General features: G+C 36.7%; 1 protein-coding gene across 7 annotated transcripts in view; it reads right to left on the bottom strand.

Annotated features, from left to right (window-relative positions):
* tns1b (tensin 1b) overlaps nt 1–17,040 on the bottom strand; it is a 60,877-nt gene extending 43,837 nt beyond the window's left edge. For 5 of the 7 annotated variants that reach the window (XM_043248921.1, XM_043248923.1, XM_043248922.1 and 2 more), the window contains exons 1-13: nt 16,826–17,039; nt 14,358–14,407; nt 11,411–11,582; nt 11,142–11,192; nt 10,920–11,042; nt 8,745–8,809; nt 8,265–8,348; nt 5,745–5,857; nt 4,638–4,698; nt 4,231–4,306; nt 1,566–1,695; nt 1,336–1,401; nt 1,118–1,234 (exon numbers count right to left, since the gene is read on the bottom strand). In XM_043248921.1, the coding sequence (XP_043104856.1) occupies nt 1,118–1,234; nt 1,336–1,401; nt 1,566–1,695; nt 4,231–4,306; nt 4,638–4,698; nt 5,745–5,857; nt 8,265–8,348; nt 8,745–8,809; nt 10,920–11,042; nt 11,142–11,192; nt 11,411–11,582; nt 14,358–14,407; nt 16,826–16,906 (1,189 nt within the window). In that variant the 5' untranslated portion in view covers nt 16,907–17,039. Of the gene's footprint in view, nt 1–1,117; nt 1,235–1,335; nt 1,402–1,565; nt 1,696–4,230; nt 4,307–4,637; nt 4,699–5,744; nt 5,858–8,264; nt 8,349–8,744; nt 8,810–10,919; nt 11,043–11,141; nt 11,193–11,410; nt 11,583–14,357; nt 14,408–16,825 lie in introns of all 7 variants that reach the window. The other 2 variants (XM_043248924.1, XM_043248927.1) reach the window with 2 other exon arrangements.
* Between the last annotated feature and the right edge of the window lie 286 nt (nt 17,041–17,326).

Raw genomic sequence — 17,326 nt, 5'->3', positions numbered from 1 at the left:
ACGAGGATGTCTCAAAAAAGGACAACAAATCACATATCTGAAGACCAGAAGCACACCACAACTTAAAATAAGGAGGCTTGCAGCTTAGACCGCAAGGGTGTGAGGACAATTCCAGTGACGCGGCGCTGTGTGTGTGTGTGTGTATGTGTGTGTGTGTGAACTCAGCTCGACCTCTGCGATCAGCAGTACAAACTCATCTGATTAAATCAGTCTCTGTCGCATCGCACAGACAGATTATCAGAGACCTGTACACAAACAGCCCTGTCACAAAACTCTGACTAATTCTGATGATTTGATGCCGGACCGACAGACGACCCGAACACAAACTCTACAGTATTTGAACTCTAAGAGTCCATCAGTAGTTAATTAAAACAAGAAGACCGGGCAGATGTTTACTAGGAAAGCATATAATGAAATAATAATGAAAAATATATATAAATAAAATTATCATTTATTTATCTATTTATTTATAATACATAACAAAAAGAAAGAAAACACTATTTATTTATTTTATTTTATTTTATTTATTTCTTTAGAAAGAATGTGTTTATAACAACTAGTTATGTCAAATTATTTAATTGTGATTAATCACATCAAAAATAGGTTTTTGTTTATATAATGTGGGTTATATAATATACATACATACATACATACATACATATATATATATATTTAAAAATATATATGTTACTTTATATATTCAATATATTTATGATATTAAAATATAAGAATATAAATATATAATTGTATATGCATGTAAATATATTCAAAATATATACTGTATGTATGTGAATTTATACATAAATAATAAATATACACAGTACACAAACATTTTATGTCAACAAAAACTTTTTTTGGACTTGATTTACTGTGATTAACCGTTTCAGTGCACTAATTTTAAATAATATATATTATTCAATTACAATTTCTTTATAATAAAGTAAAAATAGATAATTTATTTCTTATTCAAAAATAAACACATAAAAAAATACAAAATTATGAGGATACAAGCAGAAATGTAAAACTATTTGTGTTTTACTATCATTCTGGCTCCACTTTTCAGAAAGTCTAGTCATTTCCAGTCATTTGTTAATAATAAGACAACAGCGTCACTTACCCTCCGCTGAATCTTCACAGCGCTGGTTGAAGTTCTCGTAAGAATCCCAGCGAATCAGAGGATCCTGGGTATTGTAGTCCACAGAAACACTGGGCCCGTTCTCAAGGTGGTCCATTCCTACGACAGAAAGCTGCTAGGTTCAGTTTATGTTCTATTTACAACATTTCGGGGATTTATTTTAACATCTGAACACGAATGACAACGAATAACGTTTTTACCTTGGATTTTTTCTGGGCCGAAAGAAAAGACAAATTCCACTTTTCCATATTCAGGAAATCTGTCATCTGAAAAAAGCAAGGACTGATCACCCGAGTGTCATCGGTGCAGCTCATTTCATTCAAACGAACGCAAGAACGCACAAAACCAACCAAACGTAGTCTGAGATGGCAGAGCGTATTCAAACGTCTGAATATACAAGACTGACTAAACTGAGGAGAATCTAGCATACCTTTAAATGTTTCATCAAGCTCATCTTTGCCGAAGACGATGCCCAGATCGTGGACAGCACAGGTGTGAAACTGCACTCTGAAGATGACGTCACGGGATGGGCTGCGGAAGCGCTTGTGATAACACTTGAGCTGTGGACCACACGAGAAACCACATTTCACTAACTGAAAATATGCTGCTTTTCAACCAGGCAAAAAAGTCAAGGTCATACCGTAGCGTTACAGCTACAAACAACCATAAATGTTCCAGGTTAAAATGTTAAGTTTGATTAATGATAGCATTGATTACCAAAAAAAAGAAATAAAATATTAATAACAGTTACAAATCAATCAAATGCATACATACATACGTACATAAATAGTTCATAAACAATTACAATCAAATAATTTGGAATCACTAACAAATAATAATAATAACTGTTGTATTTTTTTTTTTTTTTAACAATATTATAGCTATAAATGAATCCAATACATATAATACATACCATTTATGTATTAGTAAAAGTAATAATAATATAATATAATATAATATAACATAATATAATAACAACAAATAATGAAAATAAATAATAAATAATGAATATATAAAATTTATACCAACAGTAGCTTTAATACAAATGTAGCAAAACTTTCAAATATTTACACAACGAAAATAGATCATTTTGCTAGATATAAGTTGTCTGAAGTCAGAAAAAGATTGTTTAACACTTTTCTAAAAGGACAAATTTCTGGTTTGCATTGCTGGTATAATTCCTGTGAGAGGAGTTTGCTTCACTTAAACTTGTAACCACAATTTATGCTTCTTTGTTTTCAGCTGAGGGGTGAGTTAAAATGACTTTCTGTGGTAATGGCGCTGTCAGTAGATCTTAACTTGTATTGAACCCAGAACATTCCTTTTAGAGCATGGCAAATCATTCAAACGTAATCTCGCATCGACACACGCACATTGAGCACAGAAAGGTCTATTCATGGGCTTGGAACGGATTGTTTGAGAGGTTTTGGATGCTGGTCACCTCGCCTTCCCATGGTGCAGCGGTGCCAGAGATGTCAGTATAGTGAAAGTATGTAAAACAACAGAGCCTCTCCAAAACCCAGACAAGGACATAAAAATGTCCTCACTGGCCACCGAGGAAACTGTATCCCTCTTTCTGTTGCCCAAAATAACTATAATTAACCTACTTAACTTGGGGCAGATGGACAAAAAAAATGTACAGCCTTTCAGTTCGAAGAGTGAAACAAAACAAACACGACCGAACTGAGGAAGACGGGGGCTGGCAGAGCATCCTGCGGTTTTCCCAAACTGCAGCAGAGGCTCAGCCACACTCATGGGGGGTCCGCCTCGGGAAAAGTCGCAATTAACGAAATGAAGCTTGATTTAAAAGCCATTTCTCTGAGAATGAAAAATAAATAAACAGATAAATCTAACCTGGCGTAATAAAAAAATATGTGACACCGTTTTTATGTACCTCACAGAACGTTTCGCTGCGGTTTCCACCGAGTGACGCTAAAACACAGCTTCGATACATTTTTATCGCTGTACTGCTAAAAGCTAATGCTCTGTCATATTGGAAATATGCCCTACACCAAATCCAACACTAAACCTACCCGATAGTGTTAACAAATGCAAAACTGATATAAAAACACATTTGTTGACGCGACAGTATTCGAACCAGAGCTCCTCGTCTCTCAAGTACACCTATGTACTCCGTGAGCTACCAAACTCCAAACCTACCGTCTATGAAAACCCATAGATATGAAGCTGGATATGTGTGATGCTAATGTTCTCAAATCTCCCAGCACATTAATATTGTTTGATATTCTTCACGTAATTGTGTGAAAATTATGTTTCAGTAATCGAAACTCTAGTTGTCATTTCTTTCGGAAACTGCAGTGATATGTACTTGTTGGTACGTATTTCGTGTATCATTAAAAAGTGCCCCAAGGTACGTTTATGCTATTAGACCACGAAGATAAAACCATGATGGAAATGGATGCATACAGTACTAAATATTGAGAAATGTTCAAAAAGTATTTTCGCAGTTTTTATTTTAAACATTCGGACCCCTTTGTTCCTCAAGGGAGGTGTATTGATCTACAACATTCTTTGGCAGAAGTGCAGTGCGATGTTGTGGTTCGTGTTCAGGTTAGAGTCCTCTATAGATCAGCTCTGATTGATTTTGCTTACTAAGGACTTCCGAAATCGAGCCCATCAGAGAAAGAGCCGCTCTACAAGCGCAGCATTATGGCAGATGATAAAGCACTCTGCTCTTTTTGGCTTTCTCTTCCAAAAAGCTTTCTGAGGTAAAATGCAAATAAATCCATGCAGAGAACGAAGGTCTGATGGATGCCCCTCTAGACATCCTGCTTTATTATTGCCGTGTTGCTCTGAGAAATGCCCATAAATGGAGGAAGGAACATGTGCCAAGCTGCTTTCCTCCACTTTCTGTGGTCTTAATTCAACACTGAACAGATCATATTTAACCAAAAATCAAAGAAAAGCAATGAGAAATTATATTTGTATGTATGACAATTTTAGGACTTTATAAGTGAAAATGAGTGTAATCAAGTTTTTTTTTCATTATTATTAATAACTAATAATGAAACTATTTAAATTTATTGGGGTGAAATATGACTTTGATGTTTTTGTGACAGATTCCTTCTTCTTACCAGGATGTCTCCTTTCAGAAGCAGGCCGGGTTCAATGGTGATGCAGATACTGGTCTGACTGTCTCCTTGGACGTTACTGCAAAAATCAGTCAGACACACAACCGTTAACCATAACAAAAAACCCCATTAAACATAAACATCCTAAACTTATCGATGCATGGCTGCCAAACATTGTACTTGCATTTAACAGAAAGGGTCATCCCTACTGATAACAACACAGCTGCAGTCTGAGAGCATGCAGGAAGCTACAGCGGCCTAGTTCTGTGATGTATGGGAAAAGCACATGTGTGTGATTGAGAAACCCCCCAGACTCAGAGGGACGCCTGTGATTGGACGTTTTGAAGGCTGGGCTACATGCCAGGGAAGCATGAGCAATACCGTGTAGGAAAACATGGGGCGTTTCTTACTAGATCCCAGATGTGTAGACGGGCTGCATAGCCTGGTAGATCTTGAGGAAAGGGCGGCAACCTGAGAAACCATGAGAGAAAGTGAAAGAGAACAAAGAAGGTGTTACTAGAGCTCTAGAAGTGGAGTATCTAGTAAAACTGTCTCTTTAATTCCTGTTTATACCCAGTATTCACATGTTTCTCCAAGACTTAAAATATTTTGCAATGTAAATTGTTAATGTAAAGTCAGTATATTGCCATTACATAGGTTAATTAATAGATCACACCAGAGTTGTTTTAGACCCTACTGAATTAGAAAGGAAGTGAAATGGAATAAAGAGAGGGGGGCGGGATCAGGACACCTGAAGCGCAAGGGTTTTATTTATTTATTTGTAATCTTTTCTTGTTCTGTTTTTTATTCTGTGGACCGCTTGGAAACCTTTAAAGGCGCTGTGTGTTGGATTATGACTCTATTAAAGCATAAAAAAATACTTTGCAGATAGTTAAGAAACATGCTAAGTTAACATAGTTTTTTTATCTGAAAAACAACGCTACAGTTTGTTGTTCTCCTTTGAAAATGTGCGTTCCGGCATGTCGGCCTTTTGGTTTGTGAAACCCACCCAATCATTTTTCGGAGATACTAGTTGGTGGAAAAAAGAGCGGATTTCATTTCAGTCGTGGAAGCCGGCAAACGAAAGGAGTCTGAGAGGGAATCTGGCAACCTTCGTGTGCGCCAAGTCTGAGTAGGAGGGGCCGGGTAAAAAAAAAAGTCTCCAATATTTTGAATTTGGACTGCAATACCTAGTTCAACCGCTCTGGTTCAATCCTACATACAGCACCTTTAAGGACCACTGGGAGGATGGATTCATTTACACTACAAATGCGATTTGGTCACATGTTTCTGACTACCTCTGACTTTGGTTTCAATGATCAGATCACAAAACATTCTGGACCCCATCGACACCTGTATTTAGCGTTGACCCGAGACGTGTGTAATAGAGCAGCATGTTGTCAGTCTGACAGAGAGGCGTCAAAAGCGGCGGCAGTCCAGACAAACCCCTGAAACCTGCCTTCAACGCCCCCAGCAGTCGCTGACGAACAGCCAGCGGTCAGAGCATGTCAGCTCACCTCCTTTGGACTCGAAGTTTGGGATCCCGTGCATGATGACGTGGTGCAGAAACAGGGGCTTGTTGTTGATCTTGATGTGACCAGAGAGCAGACCGCTGAAATACTGCACGTACCTATAGCGAAACAAAAGATGATCATAAATAACATAAAATAAATTAGCGGACCACACTGCACGCATGATTAGAAACAGCTAGGGAGGACGGAGATAGGAGTCTGTAACAGGGATAGGAAATTTAGTCATTAAAAAAATAAGCAATCAGAAGGATATGATGGTATTACCAAAAGTGCAGAAGTAGTAGTATATATTTATTTAATTACAGCATCTTAGGCTATTTTCTTCTTTTTTGTGATAACTAACCTACTAGCTAATTGACTAACTAACTAAGTAAACAGGTGTTTGTGTGTGTGTGTGTGTGTGTGTATACAAAACTTTACAATACGTTTTGATTTTTTAACATAAGTTCGTTAAGACATTGGCATTAATGCATGAACTAAAAATGTTAAAAAATGTATAAAGTTAGATTGATCTTAATTTCTAAATATACTATAATATAATAAAAATGTGCAGCAAAATAAAATTATGACAATAACACAATAAAACTTCACATTAAGTTTTACTTTGTTAGCATTTGTTAAGGCATTAGAACTAACACAATAATAATATGTATTATTATAGGTTATTGCTGATTTCTACATATATTGATACATTTTGTTTTTATTTAACATTGTATAAATGAACGTAATGTTAACAATATGAATCATACTGCAATGTTACCATGTGTATGCTTACAGTACGTTTATAAAAATTATATTTAAAGAATATTTATATTTGTAAAGTTTTTTTAATAAGCTAATTGTTTTGCTGTAGAAAACGTTGCTAAAGTATGCTATTATGGTATTCCATTTAGGATACGTAGATGCACCTGTTGTACAGCATAATCTCACTGAGAGTGTGAAAGTCTTGGGTTTCAAGCAAAGACACATTCATGAAAGTCATTTTACATAACATGCTATCTACACTGTCGTGACGACCATTTAGGGTCATTGGACGTTCTGATCTGCAGTCGTGTCCAATCCTAAGCCCAGATGTTAGCTTTTATAAACAGGAAAAAGCATGTTTCTTCTTGAAGGTTGATGCCGTGTCCCGGAGAGGAGCAGTGGCCAGCACTTCTGCATCTTCCTGGCTGAACGCCCGAGGCCTGGTTTCCCATGAACATTCGGTTGTTCCTGGGCCTCTATCAAGAGAAATCATGCGCTGCTTCTTTCCTCCTGGAGCAAAGCTCTTACCATGACTCTGCCTTTCCATTTTCCATGAAGCGCAAGTATGTTCCCCAATGAAATCTAGTTTTAATGAAGCCTGAAGTGCCAGTCCTTCCATACACGGATGGAATGCCTGATTCTGTAAAAGCAGCACATCCGTGGCCAAGTGTTCCCTTATGAGGCATAAATGGGTGTGTAGGGTTGTGTACTGAAGCACAAAGCGTGCATACACTTATATCAGAGCCTTTGGGTATGACGCTCTACAATAGGGGTCAAAAATCTGTGAAACTGTGAGTTCAAATATATATTTTCATTACCAATTGCCATTGCAATCTTGGTTCAAAGGAAGTGGGAGCATCTGACTGTCCAAGCAAAGAGTCATATGATCAATGCCATTTATTTTGCTTATTGGTTAGTGACCTAATAATGGAGTATAAAATATTATTTTTTGCACATAATTCAATTCATAGTTATCCTTCTTTAGAAAGTTTGGTTTAGTTTTTGACTCCACTGTACATTTAAAGCTAAGCAGCAGGATAGATGAAACTGACAACCACTTATGTCTAATTATAACTCAGGAAATAACAAACATGTCTTTCCAGAGTCTCTCCAGCACATATTTGTGAAATTATCATTCTTTAGCAATCCCGACGTATATATCTTCCACAGCTAGTACGTGCAGATTTGAGCCTTTGTGAAATTAGGAGAAATTTGGCGAGATGAAAACATTATAGTACAAATTATTACTTGCCACTTACTAAAGTAAAATAACCACATATTTATGCAGGTATAAATATATATTCGATATAAAATGGGTAGGTTTAGGTTTGGGGGTTGGTTAAGTGGTTTAAAAATCTAAATCGCTTATCGATAAAAACGGTAAAAATGCACTGATACGAATAACTTAATTTTATATAAAAGATATGCCAATATTTGACTTTTTTAACAAAAAATATGTAGCGATTTTAATGTTTTAAACAACGAAATGCATCTAAACTGTGTGTTTTAATATCAGTAAAATGTAAATGTTACATATTCATACCTGCGTATAAACATGAGATCAATTTTACACACTCCCATAGGGTAAGGTTATATAAACAACACATAATCGTACTTAATCTAACAAAACTATACAGGGGTGGTTTGAATGTTTGGGGCTTTGTTATCAGGAGGGTGAAGCTCATAAATCTAAACAATGAGGGTCAAACTCATAAAACGCAAAGATAAGAGGTCAGATGGAGAAAACAAAGCACCACTGACCTTCTCTGGGAGGGTTGACCTACAGGAAGCACTTTATCTTCATAAAAGCGCTTCATGGCAAACCTGTCCAAAGCCTGGTCTGCACTGCAGAGTTGAAGGAAACACTTAGTTAGGTCAAAATAGAAACAAAAAAGTCGTTTTCTCCAATACAACAAAATCATATTCATAATAAGCATCTTTGTCTTGGTTTCCAGGAGAAGCATTTACATGTGCTTGTCGAATTTACTGGAAGCATTTTATCCATAAAAATAGCATGAATACACTTGCAATCGGGGACGAATTTGATCAGCACTTAATTTGAGTCTTGAGACAAATCGGCCTTTGTAAAATGATGAGATTTGGCAGTTGTTTTTCCCGCTCATGTGTTACCTAACGCGTGGCCGGTCTTGTGATATGGGATTAAAGTCTTTCCATAATAAGCGCTCAGAGGAGCATCTTTAATTCAATAAACACAGAAAGTACACAGTCTACGTGTCTCACCTCGCTGATATGTTACTGTAATGCATGTACGCAGCCACAACCACCCCTGTTCGACCTCTGTTTCCCTGCAGGATGAGAGAAAGATGAGATTATCGGTCAATGAAATACATTACTTCATGTACCCATTATTATTATTATTTAACTGTTTTTCAAATTCAAGATCATATTAGTTTATTTTTACACATGTTGCAATTAGGATAACCTCTAACATGAAAAACTAAACGAGAAAATATGTATTTATCTGTTTGTTTTTCTTTCTTATAACCGAAAGGATAAAAAACATTCTCAAAAATAAAGATTTAATAAATTAGCATTTAAATCCTTTAAATATTATATAGTCATATAAACGTCCCACAAATATTAGAATTTGATAAGTTATGAGTATATGTATCAATTGATTTTACCTCTCAAAACATTAAATTGGGCTGTGTAAAAAAAAATTGAAATAAAAACTAGTTTTATTTCAGTTACTCGCCAAGGTAGCATTTCTACTTTTTAATTAAAGTAGTAAAATTATTAAAGCTATAACTGAAAAGAACTAAACTAAAACTGTCATTTAAAAATATTAACAATAAAAGCTAATTAGTTTTGTGTATGCGTAATAAAACAAACTAAAACACAAAACAAAAATGAAACTAAACTAAATATGAAAATGTAAATGGAATATGCATAAAAAAACATTTGAAATAAAAACATTAATAAATACTATAATGCTACATTATGTTCTAATACTGATGCAACACTGTTCCAAAGTTCGAAAGGTATTTTAGAGCACGAATAAACAAAACTTTATTATCCATCGGGTCAGCAAAGAACTTAAAACAAATTATTTCATGCATAGTTTGAGTCATTTTAAAGATGTGTTCTTTCTGAATGAGTGAACATTTCCACCATCAAGCCATCACCTCGTGTTTCTGCTGTTACAAAGAACAACACAAGTTGCCATAACAATGCAATGTTTATGGTTTCCTGCTAAAAAGGCAGCATATTTGGTTTAAGCCATTTCTGGCATTTATAAATCCAGATCACAACCTCTCTTGGCAGCACTACACTTCTTAAAGCTCTCACGGAGCGCTAGTAATGGGTAAGATGCATCTTGAGGGTGTGGAAAGAGTCGGGTCTGTTTGAAATCAAGCGGAAATATAGCGAAAAGCATTTCTAAAAGCACAAGACCCATTTCAGGACAGACCTGCGAGCCATTGAGAAGGTAAGCTGCAAACTCCACCAGAGGCTGTTTTTCTGACGTTTGTATTCTCAGACAGAATCCCTTTCATTAGAGAGGCACTTAACGATACCGCTATCCTCAAAAATAACAAGAAACATTTAACAATCTAACTTCAAAACGTGCTGTCATCATTCTAATGTTTGTAAGTGGGAACCAGCTATGCGACTTAACCAGATCAGAAGGATACATTCAAATGAATTGTTTAAGAAAACAGATTTGCTTGAACCTCAAGAAAGGGTCAGGCAAAGGCTTTCAAAACAGTGGCCTTAGTATTAACTTTAAAAAGTAAAATCGGGCATGTTTTCTTACGCAAAGGGCCTGCAATTGCATCATAAATCACACTGCCCAGACCACCATGACCTTTACTGACCCCACACCGCCCCGGGTTATTAAGAATTGCCTGAGAACGCCATCTACTGACAAACCACTATGGCTGCTATTTACAGTAACTGTAATGTGCAGATGAAAAATGTATAAGGCAAACATAAGACTGTTTCCAAACCTAGTGAGCTGTCCTGCTGTATACTACCTAGGGAACATCATAACTCTCATAAGATTCGAATCACAGTTGATTTCAACAGAGTTAGCATGTCGCTAAACTAACAATACAATATTTTAATAAGCATTTAAAAACTACAGATTTTTTTTAATTAAATGAAATATATAGGCCTACTATAAACTGCATTGTAAAAATATATTTACATTTATATACAAAGTAATTATGTGATTGTCTGTTAAATGTTTTATTTATAAAATTAATTTCATTATATAATATCATATAATAATTGAATATGATTTTTGGAGCAGCCTTTGGATCAGTAGTGCACTTATAAAATCTTAAATCCCATCTCACTAGGTTTTTTTACATACTGTGTGACACTGTGATGTTTGTTGCTAGTGTTAACATGTCTCCCATTCCTAAAACAGAAAAAGCACGGATAAAACAGTACCTTATTGTGTAAGACCACCACATTGTGACTGTCAGCGTTCATCCAAGTGTCCATGGCTTTGCAGATGCTGCAGATCTTATCCAGGGCTGGAGCATGATGGTCCGGCCAGCCAAAATCCAGCACCTTATGCCGAAATAAAACACACCGGAGCATGAGCAAGAGCAAAGAACAAACATCTCCACAATAGATAACGTAAAAAAAGTGAAAGTAAATACTACTTACTTTGGGATTTAGCTTGGAGATATCATAGCGCTTTTCACTGAGGTTGAAGAGCTAAAAAAAAAAAATATAATATTTTTTAAGTTAATAAAAATAATAAAACTGGAAATAATATATATTAATAATGAATAAATATCTAATAATATATTAATAATAAATAAATTAATATATATATTTTTTAGTTTTAATTATGTTTTACAAGTCCTTGACAGCATTGCAACCACAAATACGCTTATTTTAGTGCCCGAGGCTATTGAGTTCTGATGTCTCACCAAGTAGTTGTCACCATGTTTGGAGCGTAGCATGGTGGCGACCTCCTTTATGTTAGCGCTGTAGCTCGGCTCTTCTACATTACTGGGGAAGGTCACAGAAATGATGCGCTCTGTGATGTAGACCAGGTCCACCTCATAGTTTTCCTCCATGGCCTGGATCAAACTCAAGCTCCTGTAAAAGAACAGAAGATTTTCAGCACTTACAACTCACGTCTACAACCCTTAGTTTGCTATGCACAACTATGCACAACTCGCATCATTCGCTCAAGCACGAGCAAGTCTTGTATCTCAGCACATGACATCACGAAATCATCACATCTCCTGAAGGACGCCTCACCTCAAACATGTCAGCGCTGAACAGTCTATTAAAGCATATCTGATGTTCAGTATGGCTTGAATAAAATATAGTGGGGAAAGATTGATCGCAGAGATAAACAAAGGAGATATGAAAATATCCCGCATTCCCTGTGTGCAGCAGGGCAGACCAAAGAAAACAATTTGGTCACTGGTGAGGCCTAAGCCAGCCAAGGATGTAACCACAATCAGCCCCCCCACCCCAACCATCTGTGACCTCACTCTCTCCTCAGGTCTGGATTTCAAGACAATCATAGAGAACTACAGCCATCTTTTAATCTAGGGCTTTGTTCCAAAAGCTAGTGAGATTCTAAGAAGGCAGCACTTCAGTGTGCTCCCAAAAACAGTTCAAAAAGTTAGAATGCATCGTGACAAGCTCTACTGCAATGAATGTCTTAAAAGAAAATAGAGAAAAAAACATTTATTTATATGAAATCAAAAACTCAAAACACTACATCTGTCATGTATTTTATATTATATATATATACACACATATATATATATTATATGTATACATATAAATATAGTAAGGCAGCTCACTATATTTTGGAGGAGAGCATACAAAGTATTTGAACTCGGCCAGTTCTGCTTTAGAAAAGATAACTGTTGGTGAGGCCTTTTTTTAGCCTTGAAAATCTGGATTTCGTCATGTTTTCTAGGCATTGCAGCCACAGTAAATCATGTAAATCTCTCTACAGCTGATTTTAATTGAAAAGCGGTTTGCATTCATTGCGTGTTGGAGAAATAAATGTAAATAACGCATGATTGTGAGTGGTACATGACATATAAACATTGTACTTGCACCGCAGCTTGGGAAAACATGCACAACATTGCACAACTCTCGGGAGATTCTGACTGATCTCTGTGTGTGGAAAATACGAGGCGTAGCAACCCCTAAACAATCTTTTAATGGCAAGGATTTCCCTTATCCCACAATCATTTTGGAAGCCCAAAGGTTTTGTCCATTCGTTGACTTTTAAACAAACGTATTCATCTCTTTCAACAAGCACAAATAATCCATCTTCATCAGGTCCTAAGTCTATTACTTTCATACTAAAATTGGAAGTAGTTATTTATTAAAGGGTTAGTTCACCCCAAAATGAAAATTCTGTCATTAATTGCTCTCCCTCATTTTGAAAGTTGGACCGTTTAATTACAGTTCTGGACCTGGGAACATTTCATCTATGGAGGGTCAGATATCTCCAATTTCATCCAAAAATATCTTAATTTGTGTTCCATAGGTCTTTGTAATGATATGAGGGACATGTTTATGTTGAGGAGAACTAACCCTTTAGTCAATCAAATAACGGCAAAGGAATAAATGATTTCAACTGTGCGCATCTCAAATGCTTTTCATAGCTTCAGTGGGCATATTTGCACTGTTATCTGATTTGCATAATTTCTGAGCTGAATGGTAGCTGAAACAACACAGAAAACGCATGCAAATGAAACGGGGCTATCAGCGGGTGCAATTCATTCTCCAGAACTGATCTACAGTACAGTATCTGCTGCACAAACTCCATACCAATGAAAACAGGAATGCGCTTTTTGGCGGAAAAACAAAGAGTCCCAAAGGACCTCTTTTTAAGGTTGCGTCCAAACAAAACAAGAGACAAATAAAATAGCAGCCCATGTAAATAAAAAGCAAAAATTCCCCCTGGTAGCTGAAATGGGAGCTATTTGTAGTGGTGAAATTTACAAAGCGTCTTCTCACAGCCCGGCATGAACACACCCAACAGCTGAGAAACATAAGACCATCGGAATGGATCAGAGATCAACTTTAGCATTACATAACACAAGATTAATCTTTTGTAAGTTTTTGTTTTTTTTTATATTCTTATCTTTTGATTTTCCCAATAAAACGAATAACAGAATAATTAATTGAGATGAAGTACATTTAACTTGTGTTAGAATCCAAAAGTAGTCATTACCACATTTTTATGTAATATACTGTATCAACTTTATGCCATAAATACTAAGATATAAATGATTACAATTGTGTACAAGGGTACGAACAAATCAAGCTAATTTACCGCTGATTTATTTATCTAGTCAAAATGAAAATAAATATATTTACTCGTTTTTAAAAAGATAAACAACCCAAAACTTTTGGTTGAATCGTTTAATTTTATTTTAAGTTGTTTTATTAATATTTTACCCCTTTTTAGATGTGCACAAATCTCTATTGTTTGTTTGTTTGATTTGTTTTTTACCAAAGGTTTCTTTTTTTTCCTTATAGAAATGAACGTGTAAATATGGTAACAAGGTTTTGTTTACTGCCTGTATCTATAACAAATGATCACTCAAGATAAACGTGCCATTATTTATCTGCTATACTGTATGTGGGAGAGAAGCCCTATTAGGACATCATAACTTATCTCTAGAGATTGTGTAGATGCTTTAAAGAATGTTTATTCATCGTACTCATAAACTGCAATAAAGAATGAGACTGATCCATGCAGAGTCAAATGTCAACCGGCGCTGGATTTAGGAATGCTGTGAAGATCCCTTGAGATGTTCAATATAGCAGCACACAGCAACGCATGAGATGTTGACTGAACTGATTTCTGATGAAGACAAAGGCATCTCTTACCTAGATGGTCTACGTCGAGACTCCATGCTCTTGGAGGATTTGGTTGAGCCCTGAAAGAAAAGAAAATTGTGGTTAGGATCATAAAAATGTGGTCGAGTAAAGCCAGCGTATGAACTTAATTTATGCTACTTGAAGGAAATGGTCAGATAAAAAAAAGAAGTTGTATGGCATCAGAGCAGACTTCCCATTGTTTTTTGTTGGTTAAGCGCAACAATGTTTTAAAATAATCTTAAAAAGCGCCTGAAGGGAGCTAAATGATTTAAACTAAATGATTAGACTATATAATGACCATAAAGTTGTACAAAACACAATTTTTCATAAATTTTTCAAAACAATCATTTTTATAAATTCTATAAAAAGCTGTGTGTGTGTATATATATATATATATATATATATATATATATATATATATATATATATATATATATATATATATGTGTGTGTGTGTGTGTGTGTGGTTTGGAAATTACACAACAGTCGACAACCTCTGTGTTTAGCCTATGCAGATAATCTCGAAATGACCAATTCATGTCCAATTATTCAGCCTGGCTGATAAAGTAGTTTATCACTAATAACGATCGCACAAATAAGACAGTTTCCAGATGTTTGTAGCCCATTTCCTGTTTAAAAATGACCGTAAACCGGTTATCCTCAGGGGAGGTTTACTGTTCATCTCCAGAGCTCAGGCTGTTCTGCTGATTGCACCAATGAAAAGGCCATTTGTTTGGACAGTTACTTTTAGTTTGTGTTCATCTGTACGTAAAACTTTGTTGATACAGAGAGTTAATGCGAGTCTAATATCTAATAACTAATATCTAACACTGAGCGCGTCCTCTTAGCTGTATATACAGTAGTGTAATTTAAATGACAACAAAGGCAATTTCTGCACTATAATTGGTTTGGTGTGGGTTGTGGAACAAAAATACACTTTTCACTTGTAAAATCACATTTAGATGCCAAGAAAAGTCAAAGTGTTAATATTCTCACAAAAGAAGGATAAGCCTGGAAAGATGCGTGGTTTACACTCACCATCTAAATGACATACTAGTACATGATGGACATGACTAAAAAGGAACAATGCTTACTAAGAAAACCCAGAATCCAACGTATAATTACACACAGTGCTGGGGCCGTTTCTAGAAACAGTATGGACTTCGCATGTGGTTTCCCATATGTAGAAGTCTTAGAATAGTATAAAACAACTTAAAGGAAATGAAATGATGGGAAAATTTCAAGTTCAAATGTCGGCAATAAGAAAACAACACAGGTTTGAGGTTTGAATCCGGGGAATTTGCTGGAAACCAGGAAAGAAGTACATAAAACTAATTTACTACAGAAATTACAAAGAATATACTGTCTTAACAAAACCCATTTGGAATGTCATTTGGTTGAGAATACAAATGCAAAGGGCATAGCAACGTGACCGTTTCTAAACAGTTTTCCTGAACCAATTTGCCATTGGTTAACAAGCAGTCCTACTCCAAACTCTTGCCATTGGTCGATGCTTAAGATCCAAAAACACACACCCAATTACTAGGATTTTCCAGGTCTTGAAATTAAAAAATTAGAAACCTTCATCATTTTATTAAATGAATTCTCTAAGTACTTTAAGAAATGAAATTATGTCATTATTTTCTCATCACCAAGTCATTCCAACCCTGTATGACATTTTTAAGAATGTGTCTTTTACCATACAGTGAAACTCAAGTCCAAAACACTGCAGTTGTACACTCAAAAACACCAATTTAAAATATCGTCTTTCCACATAAGCAAGCAAGTCATACAGGTTTGAAACGACATGAGGGTGAATTTTAACTGTTGGGTGAGCTGTCCCCTTAAAGAGTATTAATTAAAGTAAAATGCTCAATGTCATACATAATTCTCCTTTCCAAGAATCCAGTGAAATACACCAATATATTGTTTGCATTATATGTTTAGAGCCCAATCAAGCTTTCAATGAACAGACTGTAAAAGACCATTAACACATTTTGTAGTGTAACACACTTTTGTGTGTATAGATTACTGGGCCAGGCCGTTACGAACCATCATAAAGCACACGGAAATACAAATAAGCCACACTAAGAGACTGCCAAAGTTGCTCACTCATAGCCGGAGAAAGCCATTGCGACACACTCGAGTAAAACACCCTGGCATTGCAAACTCCCTCTATCCATCCGCAGGTCCACCTTCCATCTCTCGCCACACGGTGCCCGGCCCAAAAACATTCCCTTAATCAGCCGATAATTGCGACCCCAGAAGGACAGCCAAGAAAGGGTGGGTGGGGGGGTTGGAGGGTCTCAGCCAGGCTTGATCAAAACCAGCTGGAAACGCTGCTTTCGAGCGGGCCTGACAAATGAACGATCAGAGAGTGCGGGGACTAAAGCGAGGGAGAGCTTTGAGTAAAAAGTCGCCAACGAGACCTACAATCGGGAAAGGAGCCAAAGTTCGGCGGGAACCCGAAGGCCTACCTTGAACAGGTAACCTGTACTCCACCTCCAAGCATCGCGAATGGAGGACAAACGCCTCCGTAGAGAGCCGCTGGGATTCATGGCTGGGAATTAACGCTTCCCTTCTCCTTGCAGTCCCCTTTTCCTGAAGTTCCCGGCTCTATTTTGGTTCTGCGCTGTGCTGAGGATGCCACATGCCTGGCGTCAAACTCAAGCGGACCGCAGCTTTCTTCCTTCTCCCACTTTCAGAGTTACTCTTTCCCTTGTTTTGTTCCCTCCCGCCTCCTTCTCCGGCCCCTCCCTTTTCCTCGGCACCTCTTCCCTCCCTCTTTCCCATGCTGTGTATATGTGTGTGTGCTGCCACCCGCGTTTGTTTGGATCTTCGGTCTAGCCTTTGCTCTCTCTCCGGGTCACACACTCAGCAGCTGACTGGAAGAGATGATCATCCCAACTTAACGGTTTCAGCCACTCACAGTTGTGTCACCTCCAGTAAACCACGACCTATCACCTCCTTTTTCACTG

Source organism: Puntigrus tetrazona, chromosome 9 (genome assembly GCF_018831695.1).
Source record: "Puntigrus tetrazona isolate hp1 chromosome 9, ASM1883169v1, whole genome shotgun sequence".
Taxonomy (NCBI): domain Eukaryota; kingdom Metazoa; phylum Chordata; class Actinopteri; order Cypriniformes; family Cyprinidae; genus Puntigrus; species Puntigrus tetrazona.
Note: the sequence above shows the minus strand (reverse complement) of the source record. Positions and strands in the feature narration are given on the sequence as shown.